At 40.0% G+C, this 17,691-nt stretch overlaps 2 protein-coding genes across 3 annotated transcripts in view; both read left to right on the top strand.

Moving 5' to 3' along the window:
* The first annotated feature begins 1,152 nt into the window (after window positions 1-1,152).
* The window catches only part of LOC126370251 (tripartite motif-containing protein 45), a 28,788-nt gene continuing 12,249 nt past the window's right edge, over window positions 1,153-17,691 (top strand). Inside the window, exons 1-2 of one of the 2 annotated variants that reach the window (XM_050015079.1) lie at window positions 1,153-1,186; window positions 5,688-6,047. In XM_050015079.1, coding sequence (XP_049871036.1) covers window positions 5,702-6,047 — 346 coding nt within the window. In that variant the 5' untranslated portion in view covers window positions 1,153-1,186; window positions 5,688-5,701. Of the gene's footprint in view, window positions 1,187-5,248; window positions 6,048-17,691 lie in introns of those variants that run through there. The other variant, XM_050015071.1, reaches the window with a different exon arrangement.
* LOC126370523 (uncharacterized) lies at window positions 7,354-9,065 on the top strand. Its single transcript, XM_050015404.1, has 2 exons — window positions 7,354-7,557; window positions 7,782-9,065. The coding sequence occupies exons 1-2, from the start codon at window positions 7,416-7,418 to the stop codon at window positions 9,044-9,046; spliced, it is 1,407 nt and encodes a 468-aa protein (XP_049871361.1). The 5' UTR covers window positions 7,354-7,415; the 3' UTR covers window positions 9,047-9,065.

Genomic DNA, 17,691 nt, shown 5'->3' with positions numbered 1-17,691 from the left:
TTAATTATTTAGATCATTCAATGAAGAAAGCAACTGTCCCGTTCCCGCCTCCCGCCAAAAAGCCGTTTTGTTATTGCTTTGTATTTTATTACAAACAATCTTTGGCTTTTCGGCGGGAAACGGGAACGGGACAGTTGCTTTCTTCATTGAGTAATCTAAATAATTAATACGAAGTGGTGTTTTGTGGTTAATGATCGCATTAAGTTAGTCAGAAGACATTCGCGAGTGTTATTATATTGGAGTATTCAATAAACAAAGTGTATCTGCCTATTTTCGCTTCGTGCCGGGAAGCCGCTTCATAACTCAAAAGTTTATGCGGACTTTTGAGTTAATTCGTTTGGGGTTCGGAGTAGGAGTCTACTCCGAGGGTGGGGGCTTAGGTTTCATCATCATCACCTTTCATCATTTCATTAATCATCAAGAAAAAAAATACGTAAGACATGGCTGTATGGGCATAGTTCCCTTTGCCTTACCCTTCGGGGAAAAACAAAACAAAAAAAAAAAAAAAACAAACAATCTTTGTGATGTTGCGTTTTAGTTTTTGTAACTCCTAGGGGTGTTCTATAATTAATTCCTTAAAAAGTTTTAGATATATATTTTTTTATTTCTATACTTTTAAATTATAATTATCCGTCTCGCTAATATATCTAACAATAACAATTATATAACGCAAACAAAATACAGACTCTATTTTCAATGAAATAGGAAGTTTTTATTTGAATAGAGCCACTGTTGAGTATAATAGAGCAATGTCGAATCATTATTCATGGTGAATTCTTCATGTAAAATTGTACGAAAAATACAATGATACTCGCAGTTTCTAACAGGGTTAGCTACCGCTTGGTCGCGCGCGAAAAATAGCGCTGACATTAGTTTTCGCGCCAAATGTGGGTCAACGAGCGAACCCATTTAGTGTGTTCGGAAATAATAAATTGTATTACCTAAATAATAACAAATTAATTAATTTTAGCTTCTATAAAACTTTGTGAAGTGTGTATTTTATTTGGTAAAAGTAATATTACCAACGGTTCTGTCTACTTCCAATTGTTTTCATATTTAAAAATAATACATCTCCTTTATTCGTTTTTCCTTAATTAGGTATTCGAACAGTTATCTAAAAGAAATACAAACATAATAGGTACTTACTAATTTCTTCCGTTATAGGTATAGGAATCAAGATGAATATGTAAGTACTATAATTTAATCTTTAATCGTATTAGAGTAATGCTGGTCAAGCACCTTGTCGTCATATAGTTCATCAGTATCCATCAATTTTAGGTAATGTATTAAAAGTGGCTTAACGGCCTCCGTGGTCCAGTGGTTTGAGCGTTGGGCTCACGATCCGGAGGTCCCGGGTTCAAATCTCGGTGGGAACAGTTTGGTTAGGACATTACAGGCTGATCACCTGATTGTCCGAAAGTAAGAAGATCTGTGCTTCGGAAGACACGTTAAGCTGTTGGTCCCGGTTACTACTTACTGATGTAAGTAAGTAGTCGTTACATAAGCCATGTCAGGGGCCTTTGCCGGCTCAATAGTAACCCTGACAGCAGGGTTGATGGAGTTGGTAATCCACCTCACAACCCACACGATAGAAAAAGGAGTGGCTTTAGGACTGGATACCTATGTAATTTAGGTGACTCCAAATGTTTAGTTTTCTGATTAAGTATTTGTGGTTCAGCGTGCGTGCAAGGGGGAGTTTCCGGCCAAGTAGTTAATGCCATCTGCGGCAAACCTACAATAAGTCACGTCAAAAAAAAAGTGTGTAAAGGAGTGGTCCTTTGGGGACACGGGCGTGAGTTTATGCAATGTAGGCATAGAGTGTCATCATCATCATCATCAGCCCATTAACGTCTCCACTGCTGAGGCACGGGCCTTCCCTATGGATGGATAGGGAGATCGAGTCTTAAACCATCACGCGGGCCCAGTGCGGATTGATGGTTATTAACGACTGCTAATGCAGCCGGGACCAACGGCTTAACGTGCCTTCCAAAGCACGGAGGAGCTCGAGATGAAAACTTTTTTTTGCGGTCATGCATCCTATGACCGGCCTTTGCGAAAGTTGCTTAACTTCAACAATCGCTGACCGAGCGCGTTTACCGCTGCGCCACCGAGCTCCGAGCATAGATTGTAGCACAAGTAGTAGTGAGGTGGAGTACCAACCTCATCAACCCTGGTGTCAGGGTCACTATTGAACCGCCAAAGGCCCTTGACATGGCTCACGTAACGACTACTTACTTACATCAGTAAGTAGTAACCGGGACCAACGGCTTAAATTACCACAAAGTAATTTTTGTGATATGTCCCCACCGAGAATCGAACCCGGGACATCCGGATCGTGAGCCCAACACTCAACCACTGGACCACGGAGGTCGTAGCACAAGTGCATTTGTGAGACTAAATAGCGTTACAAGGTGTTTATTGAAGCTCTTCCGGCCCTCGCAGCCCGATTTGGATTGCACGTGCATTCTGCAACTGCCGGCAGAATGATATACAAACTGCACCATTACAGTCTTGGGTATAAATACCTAAACTTGTTTACATCTCACACTTACTTACAATACAATACAAAACCACTAAAACTAGTGGTTGTAATGCCACTTAATTGAATATACTAATATAATTAAAGCACATAATAACGGGTTCTTACCGCGTTTAAATGGGGATATGAGACTCCCGATATTTCGACACTGTTGCAAGTGCCATGATCACGGGATGACTGATGAGATGAGTAGGTAGATCCATAATTTTCTACGGGCAGACATATCGTAGGTAAGAACCCGTTATTATGTGCTTAAAACAATGTATATACTAATATAGTTAGATAGATAGATAAGATAGATAAAAACATTTATTTGGTCTACAGACACACATGCATACAAAAAGAAAAAGATTAGATACAGAAAACCAATCAACAGAGACGAAGCTCTGTATTAAACATTGGTCATAGCTCAGCGCAAGTTTTTGCTCTCACGAACAAAACGCTGATTTTCAGCTACAACTCGGCTGGAGAAATCCGCGGGTACGGCAACCGATGATGCCATGGCCGGATCGTGAATTTGTGGGGCCCTGGGCTAAAACTACTTGGGGGCCTATCTTAATACTCAACTAATAGCAAAAAATATTTTAACAGACATTTTTTTTTCAAATTATGGTCTACTTTTTAGCGGGATCTGGGGGCCCCTTGTAACCCCGGGGCCCTGGGCTGCAGCCCAATCAGCCCATAGGTAGATCCGGTCATGGATGATGCTTGCCAATAAAATTCGATACTGAAAAAGTTGTATAAAATAATCAGTATAAATTAATAGTACCTATACTGTACATAAATAAATAGTTGTATGATATGTAGGTTTTTATTAAAACAATTTTACGTAATTAGCACATGTTGTTAATGTAATTAGTAGGTACTTATAGTTAATTAATTAGTTAGTTTGTAAGTTTCTGAAGTGAAGTGAAGTTGAGTGATAGAGTGAGAAACAGTGTGATTAGACAGAGATGTGCTGTAAAAGACGATATAGTGACTAGGATTGAGAAGGGAATGTTAGGTTGGTTTGGACACGTAGAGCGGATGAAGGATAATGGAATTGCAAAAGCGGTATATAAAGCGAAAGTTGATGGTAGGGCTGGCAGAGGAAGACCGAGAAGGACTTACGATGACCAAATTGGAGATGTCCTTAGAAAAGGTTCAATACGATCTACTCTGAACCGGCGTGCGTGTATGAAGCGATTGATGAATGTGGAGGAAGCAAGAGAAGTGTGTCAGGATCGAAGCAAATGGAATTCTATAGTCTCTGCTTACCCCGGTGGGAAATAGGCGTGAGTTTATGTATGTATGTTGTAAGTCTCTGTTGTTTTACTAACATAATATAATATATAGATGCAGCATCTGAAATAAACTTTTTATTATTATTATAAAACTCATCATTGAACAATGAACAAGAATAGAACAGTATACAAGCAGGACAGAAGAAGTACATTAGTTTAGTAGTACCCACCCATCCTATGACCGGCCTTTGCTTAACTTCAACAATCGCATACCGAGCGCGTTTACCGCTGCGCCACCGAGCTCCTCGCAACAAGGGTAGATATAGATAAATAGGTAATTGATCCAAAAATATCCCATCATAACTTACGTTCATCCCTCACCCCTTCGAAAATTGAATGTGACAGTCTTTATTTTGACGTGACTTATTGTAGGTTTGCCTCAGATGGCATTTCCTACTTGGCCGGACAAATGGGGAGTGCTGAGGCGGGATGTGACAGTCATAATTCACTGTTGATTCTCAACTATGTTTCTAATTGCTTTGGTAATTATTTCTGAAAATAAAGCGTGTCCGGATATTTCTATTTTGTAACTTCACTGGAGTTGAGTATAAAGAAAAAAAATATATAGGTCTTCTTCTTCTATCGTGTGGGTTGTGAGGTGGATTACCAACCCCATCAACCCTGGTGTCAGGGTTATTAGTAAGCCGCCGTAGGCCCCTGACATGACTCATGTAACGACTACATACTTACATCAGTAAGTAGTAACCGGGACCAACGACTTAACGTGCCTTCCGAAGCACGGATCATCTTACTTTTGGACAATCAGGTGATCAGCCTGTAATGTCCTAACCAAACTGGGGATCCCAAAGTGATTTTTGTGATTTGTCCCCACCGGGATTCGAACCCGGGACCTCCGGATCGTGAGCACAACGCTCAACCACTGGACTGCGGAGGCCGTGAAATTAAAATATAGGTAAAATGCGATCAGCTGTTTATCACACCGGAACAGTTCATAAAAAGTTAAGGTATTGCGTCTCTCGCCTTCTCTCGTATGCTGTCTTCTAACAATAATACATATTATGTAGGTATACTTATGACGTCACTTTTTTGTTTTTATTTCATTTTTTGGATATAATACTTTAGATGCGATCAAATCCAGGATATTCTAAAGAAAACCAGGTCAGGCGTACTTTAAACCGGCGAACAAAGACTGATGAGAGTGGAAGAAGCGAAGGTGTCTACCCTGCCTTCCCTAAACGGGAATAGGCGAGATCATAATGCTAATATATTTAGATTTGCCTCAAATAGCGCTACCTATTTGGCCGGATAATTAAAGATCCCGTACCAGTCTTTACAAAGTTAAACCATTCATGAATACAAAGCGTCCATTCCTGAAAGCAAACTTTGTTTACAATAGACAATTTACTAAACAGTTTAGCGTTCACCATGCATTGAATATTTCAGTCGCACCCCGCGCATCGTAACGGGAACACGTTATTTATACCGGTGCCCTTCGCAATCGGAACACTAAAATAAATACAGTGAGTGTAGCGACGCATAAATACAATTATTTTGGTGATTCAGAAAAAACATGTTTGAAAACTTTGCAAACGTAAACGAAACTTTTTCGAATGTAGCGAACGCGCCAAAATTTTGAATCTGAGGTACTTTTTCGTTCAAGTTTTGTGCAATACTTACTAACGAAACTTTTTCAAATGTAGAGAACGCGCCAAAATTTTGAATCTGAGATACTTTTTCGCTCAAGTTTGTGAATTACTTACTTAATATTCGAAAATTAAAAAGTTTTCTTTTTAATTGTATTATAAACCTAGCTACTATTTTTTGGAAAAGTGCGGAGATTGGTAAGCCATAAAGTTTTACAAAAAAATGTTGAAATCGACTTACTAGGTATAAAACCTCTTTAGTTTCAAAAACAAAAATGGAAGTGGACAGAATCCTTTACATTTTCGGTAGCTTCACCCGCAAGAAGGACAAGAGAAAATCCGTGGAACAGTCATCGATAAGTGCTGGCAATAGTCCTTTGCGTATCCCGAGGAGCTCTAGACCTGTGAGCCAGGCTTTGAGCCATCAGAACATCAATATAGCTCCAAGAACTTCCGCATACGACGATGGGAGAAAGGTGGTGAAGGAATGGGAGTGTGGGCTGTGTAAGAAGGAGTTGGTTGAGCCTCGGTTGCTGGGGTGTCTTCATAGTTTCTGCACGCGGTGTCTCCAAAGTCTGCACCAGGAGGGGGAGGCCGAAGCTTGGAGTGAGGTCGATGGGGGTAAGTGCTATTTCTTTTATTAGTACCTACTTACATAATGGAAACATATCCGGGATGATTTGCACAGATGACTTAACTCTTGACCGCTCTAGTGCGGGATGGGCAGCCTCCGTGGTAGTTTTGGGCTCACGATTTCGAGCTGAAGGTCCAAGTTCGATTCCCAATGGGGACAATGTCGAATTCATTTTGTGAGAGTGTTCTTTGTTTAGTAAGGACATTCCAAGATGGAATTTACAAAGAAGCTTATTGTATGTGATTGTTTAGAAGATATGAATGCATGGGATTAACTGTCTGAGAACTGATATTAGGCAGATAAATTACTCAATTGTATAAAAATATTTTAAATATATATATTTTTTAAAGAACGTCTAGGGCCCTGTGCCGAGGTTTTTCTTGCAACTTCTTTTCCCCGGCTGTACAGGTTGTGAGAAGCTGCAGTAGTTTTAGGCGGATGAGACGTTCGTTATGTGAAAATTGACGATTCAAAGTGTAACTATGTTACCTACTGAATAAAGATATTTTTGAATTTGAATTTGAATCATCTGATTGTTCGGTAAAGTAAGATTTCCGTGAGAGTTCCGTGCTTCGAAAGGCACTCGACTATTAGTCATAAAACACCTCACCTCACCTATTTCGTCAATTCTTTCACTCTAATAAAAGTAACTATTAAAATCCTCTAAAGTAATCCATAAAACAATAGCCACACAATTTATTTCACATTAAAAACGGCCTGTCTATAAAAATAAGGTTTGAATTCACAACCAACCTACTGAGACCTATTAAGCAATAGTATAGTATGTGCGGAAAGAGAACCGGCGTGGCGTAAAATGGAACTAACATTATGATTTTTACATGGCAACCCAATCCAGCCATCTGTCAAATGTCAGGCTTTTTGGCGGGAAACGGGAACGGGATAGTTGCTTTCTTCATTGAATAATCTAAATAATTAATACGAAGTGGTGTTTTGTGGTTAATGATCGCATTAAGTTAGTCAGAAGACATTCGCGAGTGTTATTATATTGGAGTATTCAATAAACAAAGTGTATCTGCCTATTTTCGCTTCGTGTCAGGAAGCCGCTTCATAACTCAAAAGTTTATGCGGACTTTTGAGTTAATTCGTTTGGGGTTCGGAGTAGGAGTCTACTCCGAGGGTGGGGGCTTAGGTTTCATCATCATCACCTTTCATCATTTCATTAATCATCAAGAAAAAAAATACGTCAGACATGGCTGTATGGGCATAGTTCCCTTTGCCTTACCCTTCGGGGAAAACAAAAACAAAAAAAAAAAAAATCTGTCAAATGTCAAACGTGATTTCGCATTGATACAGTTTTTTGTCGTGTTGTTTTCTTGTGATTTTTGATTAAAATCATGTCGAAAAGAGGTAAAACCTTACGCAGTTCTACAAGGGAATTAATATTTAATATTATTCAGTTTTGCCAGAGAGAGAAATCCGCGAAACACACCATTATTGACCTAAACAAAGTCACGGAACGTGTGGCAGCTATGTCCTGTAAGTATCCGTTTTATTTGAACGTTTTCTAGACTTCCTCGTAACCTCCGATCCCTGACATCTCGAAATGTATACAAATTAGAAGTAATTCATTTAAATATGTGACAATATATATGAATAATTGATTGTTTTGTTGCAATCAATGTTTTTGGGTAGCAGGTACAAAGAGTGTTGATACTTTTCATTTATAATGCGTTTAGACTAACTTAAAATTTTGTTTTCAGGCTTAAGTAGAGATACAATATCTAAAATAAAAAAAGAAGGTTCCACAAATAACGGCGTGTGGTGCACACCAGGGAAAAAACGCAAAGGAAGACCAAACAAAGTCATTCTTGATGATTTTGATAAGTGCGTCATCCGTAACAAAATACGTGAATTTTATGCTGTAAGGAAGGAGGTACCGACTTTGAGGAAGCTACATCGTGTGTTAAAGGAAGACATAAACTTTTGCGGTGGAATCACTAGTCTCCGTGGGGTTTTAAAAGAACTGGGTTATAGATATAAAAAATGTGAGTCAAAACGAAAAGTTCTCATAGAGAGACATGATATCGTGGTCTGGCGCGCTAAATATTTGCGAATAATGAAACACTTGAGGGCAACTGGAAAACCGGTTGTATATATTGATGAAACGTATATTCATACTGCACATGAAGTTAGTAAGTGTTGGCAAGGCCCCAATGAACCTGGAGTATCTAAAGCAATTTCTCTTGGTGAACGATATATTATAGTTCATGCTGGTAGCAGAGAAGGATTCATTGAAAATTGTTTACTTGCATATAAAACTAAAAGTATTTCAGCGGATTACCACCATGACATGAATCGAGATAATTTTACCAAGTGGACAAAAGAAAAACTCTTGCCAAACCTGTCTCAACCGTCTGTCATTGTGCTAGATAACGCATCCTATCATAGTACACGCATAAATAAACCTCCAAATAGCAATGACAGGAAAGAAACTTTGAAGAAATGGTTGGAAGATAATGGAATAGAATATCCAGTTGACGCGCTGAAAGCTGAACTTGTAAGTTTAGTAAAAAGGAACAAAGGAGAACCAATATTTGAAATTGATCAACTACTTGAGGAGCATGGTCATACTGTTGTCAGGTTACCGCCATATCACTGCGACTTGAATGCTATTGAGATGATATGGAGCTTAGCAAAAAGACAAGTAGCATCAAAGAATGTGAACATATCAGCAAAAGAACTATTACCAATTATAAATGAATGCTTCAGAACTATTACCGCAGAACATTGGCGAAAAGAGTGTGATCATGTGATACATGTAGAACAAAAATATTGGGAACAAGACCGTTTAATGGAGGATATGCAAGAATTTATTATAAATGTAACAGATTCGAGCACATCAAGTTCAGAAGAAGATAATTCTTTGGATCTCTCTGGTAGTTCCAAACAAAGTTCAACCGTGTCCGGCATTCAATATTTAGAATCAGACTTTGATTATGATTCTGATCATGGAGCCAGTGAATAAATATAAAATTATATAAATACATTTTTAGTTTTATTTTATACCTACTTTAACAAATTTACTTTAAACTGCACATTGCATCCATTCAGAAATATCTTTGATATTATTTTGTCGCTTTTTCAAATTTTTATTATATACTTTATTCTCCTTAATTAAATACCTAAAAATTTACTTAACATTTATGATTATTAAAATAAATAAAAATATTATTAACTTAAAATTATATTCATCACAAAAATGAATCAATATTCTAACAGCCACAAAATATCAAGATGTTACAGTCGCACTGTAATGACGAAACAGTGTTGTCAACATGACAAAAACGGTAATTAAGCACAGCTGCGCCTCTAAATCCTATGACGGTTCTCTTTCCGCACAGACTCTATGTGTTCTTGATAACTAATCGTAGGGAATGATTTTCACAGGTCTTCTTAAGTCGGTAATGATGATAATGTGAAAAGAGCGTTTATGGTGTCCTAGTAAGCATCTGGGCAGCTGCGATTGCTATTAAATTGTTTTAATGGGCTATTAATAGGTCAATACTTCGCTTAAGTATAGTTTACTACCTATTTAGTAGCTTGTGTAATATTATTGTAACGAATCGACATCTGGGTGGTGTCAGAAAAAAAAATTAAACACCTATGTAGGTACCTAGGAATGTACCTACCAGCTTCCCGCTCGCGATTTTGTCCGCATAGACTCCGTTTTTGTCCACCCTCTTAATTAAACTCTTTATTGAACACAATAATTAAATTAATGACAAAAAAAAAAACAAAAATAGGTACAAAAAGTGGGCTTATCTCTAAAAGAGATCTCTTCCAGCCAACCCCGCATGGTGTGAGAGATCAATAAAAGTGGGAAGGCACAAAGTGTACAAAACAAAAAAAAAAACCGTGTATACATAATATATATAAATAAGCACAAGTGGAAAAAAAAATATGTATACATAGTATAATATCCTGTATATAATAGGTACATATACATTAGGGATTATGTGATTGATAATGCTTTTTTAATTTAGCTTCGAAAGAAGCAACTGATGGACGTTCTCTAGAATCCGTTGGATGTTTATTCCACAACTGAACAGCATGGACAGAGAAGGAATTATCCTCTTAGGAGGCGATATCCGGGATAAAAACAATGTTATGTAGTGCCAAGCAGTAGCACCTAGGGAAAGGTCTGAGAGAATTATATTTGCGAGAATTAAACGACCCTAGAGCACACCTCTGAAAAAACCTCATTTTACTCAGACACTACACATTGACATACACGCTATTTGTGTGTGTGACGTCTGACGCCATCATCATCATCATCATCTCAGGCCTTTACATCTTTATCAGATGATTCAAACAGCGTTTCACATGAAGACTAAAGTACGACCGAGGGGGTGAGGTAAACCTACCTCAGCTGCTGGTGGGGAGCGGAGAGTTGCCGTTCTATACGTAGTAATATTCCTTATTCTATGCCTACAGGGTCGATAGTCAGAGCCCAAGTTCCTAAAGGGTTTTGTTGTAGCATAGGCGTTATAATCACCTTCAAAATGTTGCGAAGATGGATCGATATAATCCGATTAAAGGTGGAAGTAAGTACATAACTAGGTATAATATAGGTAGATAGGTCACCCAGCTTCGGTGGGGTTTCACCTTTAGCAATACGCGCGGTTTTTTTTTAACTTAGCAATGGAAATATGGCTTCCGCTCCAAGTTTTCCTTGCCTTGGTTTGTTTAATTGTTGTTAGGTAACTTCGGAGATGACTCATGGTTACGTATGGATGAAAGTTCACGAAAGTCGGAGCGTAGTGACCTGGTGACCTATTTACTCATGCCAAAGGGTCATAGAAAAAAAATTGACAATCCTTTTTTGAATAATTATATCGGCTCGCTTTTGACCACAATCTCACCTGATGGTAAGTGACGATGTGGTCTAAGGTGGATCATGATTACCTAGCAAATACCTATTCAATCTAGCCTTGAAGAGCTAATCTATACATCTAGCATGAAATATCAGTTATTTTTTTATATCAGTTATTATGTAAGTCCTTCTAGGAGCTTCTAGGCAGAGGAATACCTAGAAGCTCCTAGAAGGACTTACATTGACCAAATTGGAGATGTCCTTAGAAAAGGTTTAGTACATTTATTATTTTATTTTATTTTATTATTAAATCTTAATGCTAAAAAAACAAATATCAATGCCCTGCAAAACTGTTTAAACAGTTTGTCTGCAGGAAAAGAGTCTCTACTAATAACGATCTCTACGATCTAGTATGAACCGGCGTGCGTGTATGAAGCGATTGATGAATGTGGAGGAAGCAAGAGAAGTGTGTCAGGATCGAAGCAAATGGAATTCTTTAGTCTCTGCTTACCCCGGTGGGTAATAGGCGTGAGTTTAGGTATGTATGGTTGTATACATTCTTATTAGGGTACTTAGTTTAGTTTTCTGCCTAAAATTGACGTGTGTTTCATAATTCCTTTTCGGCGGATAAGAAAATGTTACTTAAACATTAAAAAATAATAACATACCTCAATCAACCGGAGGGGGTACGGAGCATACTCCACAAAAAATAAACTAAAGAAAATTGAAATAGAACTAGGAAAATAATATGCTCAAATTATACTTCATCATCATCAGCCCATTAACGTCCCCACTGCTGGGGCATGGGCCTTCCCTATGGATGGATAGGAAGATCGGGCCTTAAACCATCACGCCGGCCCAGTGCGGATTGATGGTTATTAACGACTGCTAATACAGCCGGGACCAACGGCTTAACGTGCCTTCCGAAGCACGGAGGAGTTTGAGATAAAAACTTTTTTTGTGGTCACCCATCCTATGACCGGCCTTTGCGAAAGTTGCTTAACTTAAACAATCGCAGACCGAGCGCGTTTACCGCTGCGCCACCGAGCTCCTCAAATTATACTTATGCCAACGCAATCCCAGTTTTCGTTTTGACTTATTGACAAGCTGCAAATTGTTTTCTGATAACTTGTAGCTATCATATTAGGGACTAATGTATCATGGCCTGTGTAATCCTGTCAAATTGCGTTCACATTGATGGCAAACTGAAGCCCGGAACACGGTTAATGTGTTTCTATTTATAGCTTGCCACCCTGTGAGATGACAGGACAAACAAACAAACGTTACCAATGTATACGGAATGCTCATAATAGACAAATATCGCTAGTATAAAGAATGGAAATGAATGATGGGATGATGGGAGCCATCGGTACGGCAATGCAAGACGGAAGGGGCAAGTCACAGGGACTGTAACCTGGAACCTGACAGAGGGCAGCAGTAACTGTCAGTATTATTCAGAGGCGGAGGACAGGAGTCCTAGTATGGCTTTGTAATAGACTACACTGGGCGCCATCCCACTTGCGTCAGACAGAGTACTGCGAGGTGGAAGGAAGTATCCTTTAGCGCTCCTTATTTGTCCGGCCAAGTGGTATAGATCAAGAAATCAAATGCAAAAAGGCAAGTCGAGTCAGTACCTAAATATAAAAGCTCTTGAATTTTTATCAAACTTAATAGCATGATTCACAAAGAATAACCGGTTGAAATGAACCAGACCTGTTAGGTTACCGACCAAATGATTTATTTGCATTATCATTCACAGAATCGCTTTTATGCCTCTGTTTGTGTATGCATGTGTAAGAAAATTGTAATTTAGTAACTTTTTTGTTTGTTGTTGAGTAGCTTTTGTTTTGAAATTGTGCAGCTTTTGATCTGTTAGTTGCATCAAAGTCCCACTGCTGGACACAGACCTGTCCTCATATATATGTCGTAGTCGGATTGTATAATCCGCTGTAATACATTACGGCTAGCTGTTTTCAAAAACAGGGCCGTTTTGTAATGCGGCGGTTCAACGATTAGCCGTATTGTCATTGCGATACGTTCTCCAATAAAGCGGACCACGTTTAGCCCCATTGTACTACTACTTAAATTGTAGGGTGACCATAATATTTTTTTCTAATTGCACTTGAAAATTTCTTAAATTCACTATTTACCGACATATTTAACACGTTTTCTTTATTTAATTCATTTGTAACTTCGCTATTTAATAAAACACTTTGTGCATCCAACGCCATTGTAGTTGTTATGACAGGCGGCGCCATGAGTGTTAAGAATCGGAACTAAAAACTGTCAAAAAGGCGGCTAACCCCTTGCTTTATTACATTACGGCTAGCCGTGTTGAATGACGTATGACGACGAATACATTTCGGAGGTTTTTTACTTAGCCGCATTCAATACAGCTAATAGTTGAACCGCCGCATTACAAAACAGCCCTGTTTTTGAAAACAGCTAGCCGTAATGTAATAAAGCGGATTATACAATCCGACTGCGACATATACATACATACATGCCTATATACGTCCCACTGCTGTTTTTCCAAGTCGTAATACCTAATCTGGGAGTCTTCAAGGCTAGAGTGACTGCTAGGAGTGTGGGTGTGAGTGATTTGCTAGGTAAGCGTGATCCATCCTAGACCACATCGTCACTTACCATCAGGTGAGATTGTTGTTAAACGCGAACCAATTTTATTTAAAAAAAAACTGAGATAACAGATTATTCTTGAAATTAGAAGGCAAATCTGTACAGCGCCATCTATATATTTTTCCACTCAATTGCGGCTGCTCTGCACCTACGTAGCCCAGGCGGTGGAATATGAGCCAGGACTAGAAGCCAGGGGAGTGGTGGGGTCCCTGGCTTTGACTCCAAGCGAAAAATCTGGACGCGACTGAACCGGTGTAGGACCGACTATGGAAAGTCAAACCATCACCTATGTAAATGGGGCTTAAAGGAGTCACCATACTGTGAATGCGGTCACCCGGACCAAACCATCTCACATAGTGAACGAGTGCCCTCTGCACCGGTTCCCAGGTGGTATAGCCGAGCTGCATTGTGTGACGGATGCAGCAGAGACTTTGTTAAGGGAGCTTAAGCTGGATATTTGATCCACGCAGGATATTTGTCTGCCATACGCAATAATAATATATTTTTTTCGAGGAACCTAGCTCGGAAAGTCCATCGTTACCGTCGTCCATAGACACCCGCATCACCAGAGGGGACACGAATGCGTTGCTGGTCTTTCAGATGGGAGGTTATGACGTTCATTAGCTTAGTGATGTATCAGCTGAGTTTATGCCGATCGATTTCGTTCTAACATTACATGTCTTGTACTTTTACTAATAATACCTACAATAGTGTTCCCATTTCTCATTTTCCGCTCGAACAGATAACGGAAACGAAGTTCGTGTCTCGTTCATGTGGAATTTGATTACCCATTTCCGCAATTCCACAGAGTAAAAGACATTACGAAGCAAGTTAACTGCTACATGAATACGCATACAACTGTTGTGAGACCGTAGAACGAAATACTATCTACGTATTAGAACGGCAACTCTCCGCCCCGTGCGAATTCGTATCGGGGTTCGACCGCACCCCCTCTGGGTTTTACTTTATTTATTTATTTTATTTTCTTAGGAAGATTCTCTCTCTCTCTAGGTAAGAGCTGCGCTCTTGTCGGTGGAGTAACCGCCATTCCTCTCTTCTTCCCGCCAAAACCTTCACCTCCCGATACGACACGACCTGCACCTTCTCTTTTATTTGTTTCATAAATGTTATCCTAGGTCTACCCCTTCCTCTCTTCCCTTCAATTTTTCCTTCTATTATGTTTGTTATAAATGAATCGTGTCGTATCAGGTGGCCAATCATATTTCCTCTCCGGTTCTCTATAGTCTTCAATATGGTTCTCTTTTCTTCAACTCTTTCCAGCACTTTTTCATTTGACACCATTTCAGTCCAGCTTATACCTCCATCCTTCGCCAACACCACATCTTAAACGCTTCCAACCTCTCTCTGTCTCTCTGTGTCATAATAGGAAGATTAACAGTCAAATAATAGCTATAGATCTAAATGGCCATGCGCGGATTATCTGTTATATGTTATCCGCCGATAGCGATAAACGCTGAATGAGGGAAATCGTTGACCACGCTGGCGAGTCGGTATCGGGGTCCAGTCGGGTCTGCATGACAATCGCGCCGCACGTGGCGCGAATTATATCGAGCGCTTGGACTACGAATGCTATCTACGTAATGAACGTCAAACGGCTATTGGTCGAAGGGCGTGGACCCATGTCTACGGTGCGGTGCCGTTTGCCGTGCAACGGTACGGCACCGCCGCCGGCGGATGGCGCGACACCGTGCCGCACCACGGCGTCGTCTACCGGCACGTACACCCTTAGCACGTATACCAAAATTAGTTTTGGCTTGTTATGGACCGCGAAAGACGTATCCTGCTCCTGTTGCTGTTAAGACGACGACGAATGAAGAAAAAACAAAATCAAAGAAAATATTGGGTAAATCCATACCAACTGACAACACAATAGTGAGCACGTCGGTACACGACGCCGTGGCGCGGCACGGCGCCACGCCATCTGCTGTACGGCGTACCGTTGCACGGCAAACGGCGCCGCACCGTAGACATGGGTCCACGCCCGAAGGCCTTAATATAATTCACCTAATGCTGATCCGGCTGAAGGAATGTTGTTGCAAGCTGATTGGCTTATTGGCTGATTGAGTAATCAGGTCGTCGGGATCGTATATTATGAGGTCCTTCGGGCGCCGATACTTTTCAGTACCGTCCCTAAGCGGGACTGCTACATTAGAAAATCAGTTTTTGTGTTTGTCTATGTAGCACATTATGTATTACATAGTTCAATAAATACCCAACCTTTGTGTCAAAATCCCGCGCCGACTCATTTACCTGAAATAGTTCCTAGTCTTTCTGACCTTGCGTGTATGAATCACTAACTATTAATAATGGCCAGTCGACGAACTTTCTTCGCAAAGTCTTAACATTGCGGAAATACATATTTTGTAATAGATAAACTCACGCCCGTAATCCCTAATGGGGTGGGCAGAGCCATTAGTAGTCAAAGACAACTTGCAGCCACTGTCGAAGTCCTAAGATGGATATCATGAACCTTATGGTGGCACGGGTTCAGCCTATTGCCCATAACAATTGTCTATTACGAGTATGTTAGAAAGAACATAATCCCTCTGTCGGATTTTACGACATGCCCGGGAAAACAAGCAGCTGAACGTGGTTTTTTATTAACTCCCAGAACAGCATAGAAACAACTTTTGGATATTTTTTTCGTACTAATTCAGTCCTTTTGTTTGTCTTGTATTGAGTGTTTATTTTTATTGTTGTTAATTTATTATGTTGATTTGTGCCCGTTTAAGAGCAACAGTCTCGCCCCTACGTATTGACGTGTTCAAATAAGTTCTTTATTAACATTACAATATTAGTTCCGTAACTAACCACTAGATGTCACTGTACAAAATTAAAACTCGTGAGCAAAAAATGCATTCTTTTCTAAAATTTATACTCTACTATACATCTGATCGATCGCGTTAGAAACACGACACTGCGCTCCAGAACTCAAGTGGCAGATGTCGGAGAAAAATCCGCTAAACTGAAGTGGGAATGGGCGGGACATGTCTGCCGTATGCATCCGGAAAAGTGGGCCAAAATTACAACTGATTGGTCCCCACAGGGTCGTCGACGTCAAGGTAAACCACGACGACAATGGAGGGACGAGCTGGACGCCTTCCGGCACACCTGGCGGAACGATGCTCAAGACACGGAGGGTTGGAAAGAGAAGGGGGAGGCCTTTGCCCAGCAGTGGGACATTGATTAGGCTACAGAAAAAAAAAAAAACTATACATCTCTGCTAACCAGTTCGGTGATACGCGTGGTGCTATTTGAGTCTATAGCAGTTGATATACCACGCTCCATCTATAAACAACCTTGCAAAACCCGCATTGCAAATCGTTTGTTCATTACGTATCAAAGCGGAGTTCCTTTACCAACGGTTCAGTAGTTACTCAACATAGGTTGAAATTTCATTTCCCATGCCTGACATGCCAATAAAGCATGTTATGTAAGCATGTACTAGGATCAAACGCAAATAATAAAAGCGCTTCGCATCGTCCTTCATTATACGCACTGTTTTAAGTTTACGCGGTTATCATAATTAAAACACATAATGGCCCCGATTCCTGCAGACATCGCCTAATTTTATTTTAAGTTATATCCGTCATTTTCATATCCGTCGAAAAGGAAAGGGACGGATGATTCACAGCTCTTAATTTTAGGAAGAATGAGTAAATGAATGAATAACCCGGGCGAATCAAAAGGTACGTCGCTGGTATGCAATCCGTTTGACGTGCTGTCTACTTAACTGTGTCGGGTTATTGACGGATGTAAAATTTTTAGAGGTTGGTTTAGATTTGTGCTTAAAATTGACGTGTGTTCCATAAATTTTATGCTTGTCGATTACCCATCCCTTTCCTTTTCGGCGGATAAGAAAATGACAGATATAACTTAAAATAAAATTAGATGATATTTACAGGAATTAGCACCATTAACGGGTTCTTACCGCGTTTAAAGCAGGGATATGGGACTACAGGAACACCCCGGACAGTCCATACAAAAATATCATTCTTACCGTGTGTCGCGTAACGCGTAAGTGCGAGTGAGACGAACAGTTCGCGCGCTCCCTCTTACTCCTTAGCGATTTACTGCAATTGAAGACTAAAGTAAGACCCAGAGGGGGTTAGGTCGGCCCCTGATACGAATGCGCTGCG

The sequence above is a fragment of the Pectinophora gossypiella genome, chromosome 1, assembly GCF_024362695.1.
Source record: "Pectinophora gossypiella chromosome 1, ilPecGoss1.1, whole genome shotgun sequence".
Classification (NCBI taxonomy): Eukaryota; Metazoa; Arthropoda; class Insecta; order Lepidoptera; family Gelechiidae; genus Pectinophora; species Pectinophora gossypiella.
This window is presented reverse-complemented; position numbering and strand designations above follow the sequence as displayed.